The 3691-nt window shown below is 57.3% G+C and overlaps 1 protein-coding gene across 1 annotated transcript in view; it reads left to right on the top strand.

The window, feature by feature from the left end:
* The window catches only part of LOC103753742 (neuropathy target esterase-like), a 58314-nt gene that overhangs the window by 48117 nt on the left and 6506 nt on the right, over positions 1–3691 (top strand). The window contains exons 12-14 of the mRNA XM_029958425.1: positions 1351–1533; positions 2977–3095; positions 3650–3688. Coding sequence (XP_029814285.1) covers positions 1351–1533; positions 2977–3095; positions 3650–3688 — 341 coding nt within the window. The remainder of the gene's footprint in view (positions 1–1350; positions 1534–2976; positions 3096–3649; positions 3689–3691) is intronic.

Below are 3691 nucleotides of genomic sequence, written 5' to 3'. Positions count from 1 at the left end.
TCCCTGGGTCTCTCTAAGAAGATACTGGATGTGGCACTCGGTGCCATGGTGAGGGTGACGAGGTGGGGTTGGGTCACAGGTTGGACTGGATGGTCTCAGACGTCTTTCCCAACCCCATTGATCCTGTGATTCTGTGATTAGGAGGAATTTCTTCACAGAAAGGGTGGTTGGACATGGGAATGGTCTGCCCAGGGCAATGGTGGGGTCCCTGGGTCTCTCTAAGAAGAACCTTGGATGTGGTGCCATGGTGTGGGTGATGAGGTGGGGTTGGGTCACAGGTTAGACTGGATGGTCTCAGAGGTCTTTCCCAACCCTGTTGATCCTGTGATTCTGTGATTAGGAGGAGTTTCTTCACAGAGGGAGTGGTTGGACATTGGAAGGGGCTACCCAGGGAGGTGGTGGAGTCCCTGGGCTTCTCTGAGAAGAACCATGGATGTGGTGCCATGGTGAGGGTGACGAGGTGGGGTTGGGTCACAGGTTAGACTGGATGATCCCAGAGGTCTTTCCCAACCCCACTGATCCTGTGATTCTGTGATTAGGAGGAGTTTCTTCACAGAAAGGGTGGTTGGGCCTTGGAAGGGGCTGCCCAGGGAGGTGGTGGAGTCACCGTCCCTGGAGGTGTTTAAGGGAAGACTCAGTGCCATGGTCTGGGTGACGAGGTGGGGTTGGGTCACAGGCTGGACTGGATGATCCCAGAGGTCTTTCCCAACCTGGTTGATCCTGTGATTCTGTGACTCAACAGCACGATCCTGTTAAGCCAGAATTCCTTTTATTCGCCATCGGGGTGGTGTTGGGGGTAATTCCTCCATAAACACTCCACTGAAACAAAGATTTCATGAGCTTTTATACACTTGAACATCCCAAGCCCCTTCCCAACAGTCAATCATCTTTTTGTTACGAGGCATCAACACCAACCTTCAGTTAAAGGTCACCCAAACTTCTTCTACCTAAACAAGCCTTGAAATAGTTTTGGATCTTATCGTGACATCAACATCCATCTTTAATTAAAGGTGGCCCAAACTTCTTCTGCCTAAACAACCTTTGAGATAGTTTCATATCTTATTTTTACAAGACACGAACATCAGTCCTTAGTTAAAGGTCACCCAAACTTCTTCCACCTAAACCCCCCTTGATTGATTTAGTTTTCTCTTCCTGAACAACCCTCTGTTGATGGAGTTCCCTGGGGCATCCAGGGCCATGTTTTGCTGCTCCCTCCAACTCCTCGTTCCCCGTCTCCGAGGAACGTCCGAGTGACCAATTCGCGGAGTTGACGCGGTAACGGTGAACTCCGGAATTCCCGGGATTCCTGGGCTGTCGCTGGGGTTCTGGTGACGTGCCCCCTTTCCACAGCTGGAGCAGATGCTGGAGAACACGGCGGTGCGGGCGCTGAAGCAGCTGGTGCTGCTGCACCGCGAGGACGGGCCCAGCCCGGCGCGCACCGTGGAGTGGCTCAACATGCGCAGTTGGTGCTCGGGGCACTTCCACATCCGCTGCCCCCGGCGCGTCTTCTCCCGCCGGAGCCCCGCCAAGCTGGTACATCTGGGTGTGTCCCCCTGGGGTGACCTGGGTGACCCACCACAGGTGTTGTCAACCGCTGTCCATCCCCAACCCTGAGTGGCCTTGGTGGTCTTCCGTGGTCATCATCAACCCCTGTCCGTCCCCAGCCCTTGGGTGGTCTTCCATGGTCATTGTCACCCACTGTCCATCCCCAACCCTGGATGGCCTTGGTGGTCTTCCATGGTCGTTGTCAACCACTGTCCATCCCCAACCCTGGGTGGCCTTGGTGGTCTTCCATGGTCATTGTCAACTGCTGTCCATCCCCAACCCTTGGTGACCTTGGTGACCTGCCACGGTCGTTGTCAACCACTGTCCCCCACCCTACATGACCCTGATGGTTTTCCATGGTCATTGTTAACCACTGTCCATCCCCAGCCCTGAGTGGCCTTGGTGGTCTTCCTTGGTCATTGTCAAACGCTGTCCGTCCCCAACCCTGGATGACCTTGGTGACCTGCCGTGGTCATTGTGAACCACTGTCCCCAACCATAGGTGACCTTGGTGACCTGCCATGGTCATCATCACCCACTGTCTGTCCCCAGCCCTGAGTGGCCTTGGTGGTCTTCCATGGTCATCATCAACTGCTGTTCGTCCCCAGCCCTGGGTGGCCTTGGTGACCTGCCACGGGCGTTGTCAACCCCTGTCCGTCCCCAGCCCTTGGGTGGTCTCCCATGGTCATTGTCACCCACTGTCCATCCCCAACCCTGGGTGGCCTTGGTGGTCTTCCTTGGTCATTGTCAAACGCTGTCCGTCCCCAGCCCTGGGTGACCTTGGTGACCTGCCATGGTCATCACCACCCACTGTCTGTTCCCAGCCCCAGGTGACCCTTTTGGTCTTCCTTGGTCATCACCCACTGTCTGTCCCCAATCCCACATGACCTTGGTGACCTGCCATGGTCATTGTCAACCACTGTCCCCAACCCTGGGTGACCTTGGTGACCTGCCATGGTCATCATCACCCACTGTCTGTCTCCAGCCCTGAGTGGCCTTGGTGGTCTTCCATGGTCATTGTCACCCACTGTCCATCCCCAGCCCTGGGTGACCTTGGTGACCAACCATGGTCATTGTCAACCACTGTCCCCAACCCCATATGACCTTGATGGTCTTCCATGGTCATTGTCAACCACTGTCCCCAACCCTGGGTGACCTTGGTGACCTGCCATGGTCATCATCACCCACTGTCTGTCCCCAACCCTGGGTGACCTTGGTGACCTGCCATGGTCATCATCACCCACTGTCTGTCCCCAGCCCTGGGTGACCTTGGTGACCTGCCGTGGTCATCATCACCCACTGTCTGTCCCCAGCCCTGGGTGACCTTGGTGGTCTTCCTTGGCCGTCGTCACCGGGTGACCTTGGTGGTCTTCCATGGTCTTCCATGGTCTTCCACGGTCACCATCACCCTCCGTCTGTCCCCTCCTCGCAGCGGGAGATGTACGAGAAGGTGTTTGAGAAGGAGCCCGACCGCCACAGCGACTTCTCCCGCCTGGCGCGGGTCCTCACCGGCAACACCATCGCCCTCGTCCTGGGCGGCGGCGGCGCCAGGTGGGTGCTGGGCACGGTGGAACCCAGCAGGGTGGAAGGTCCTGGGGTCATCCATCTTGGTTTTCCTTGTCTGTCTGTCTGTCTGTCCAGGGGCTGCTCCTACATCGGGGTGATGGAGGAGTTGGGGATCCCCATTGACGTGGTGGATGGGATCCGGCGGGTTGGGGGGTCCTCAACTCATCCATGCTCTTGTAGGGTTTGTCCCTCCATCCAGGGGTTGCTCCCACATCAGGGTGATGGGGAAGTCGAGGATCCCTATCGGCCTGATGGGATGGGGGGTCCTGGGCTCATCCATCTGGGTTTTCCATGTCCATCCATCCAGGGGTTGCTCCTACATCGGGGTGATGGAGAAGTCACCCATCGACCTGGCGGGGTGGGGGGTCCTGGGCTCACCCATCTTGGTTTTCCTCGTCCATCTGTCTGTCTGTCTGTCTGTCTGTCTGCCCAGGGGTTGCTCCCACGTCGGGGCGATGGGCAAGTCGGGGATCCCCGTCAACCTGGCAGGGAGGTCCTGGGCTCACCCATCTTGGTTTTTTCCTTGTCCCTCCGTCCAGGGGCTGCTCCCACATCGGGGTGATCAAGGCCATGGAGGAGTC

This window comes from Manacus vitellinus, unplaced genomic scaffold (genome assembly GCF_001715985.3).
Source record: "Manacus vitellinus isolate BGI_N305 unplaced genomic scaffold, ASM171598v3 scaffold_152_pilon, whole genome shotgun sequence".
NCBI lineage: Eukaryota > Metazoa > Chordata > Aves > Passeriformes > Pipridae > Manacus > Manacus vitellinus.
Note: the sequence above shows the minus strand (reverse complement) of the source record. Positions and strands in the feature narration are given on the sequence as shown.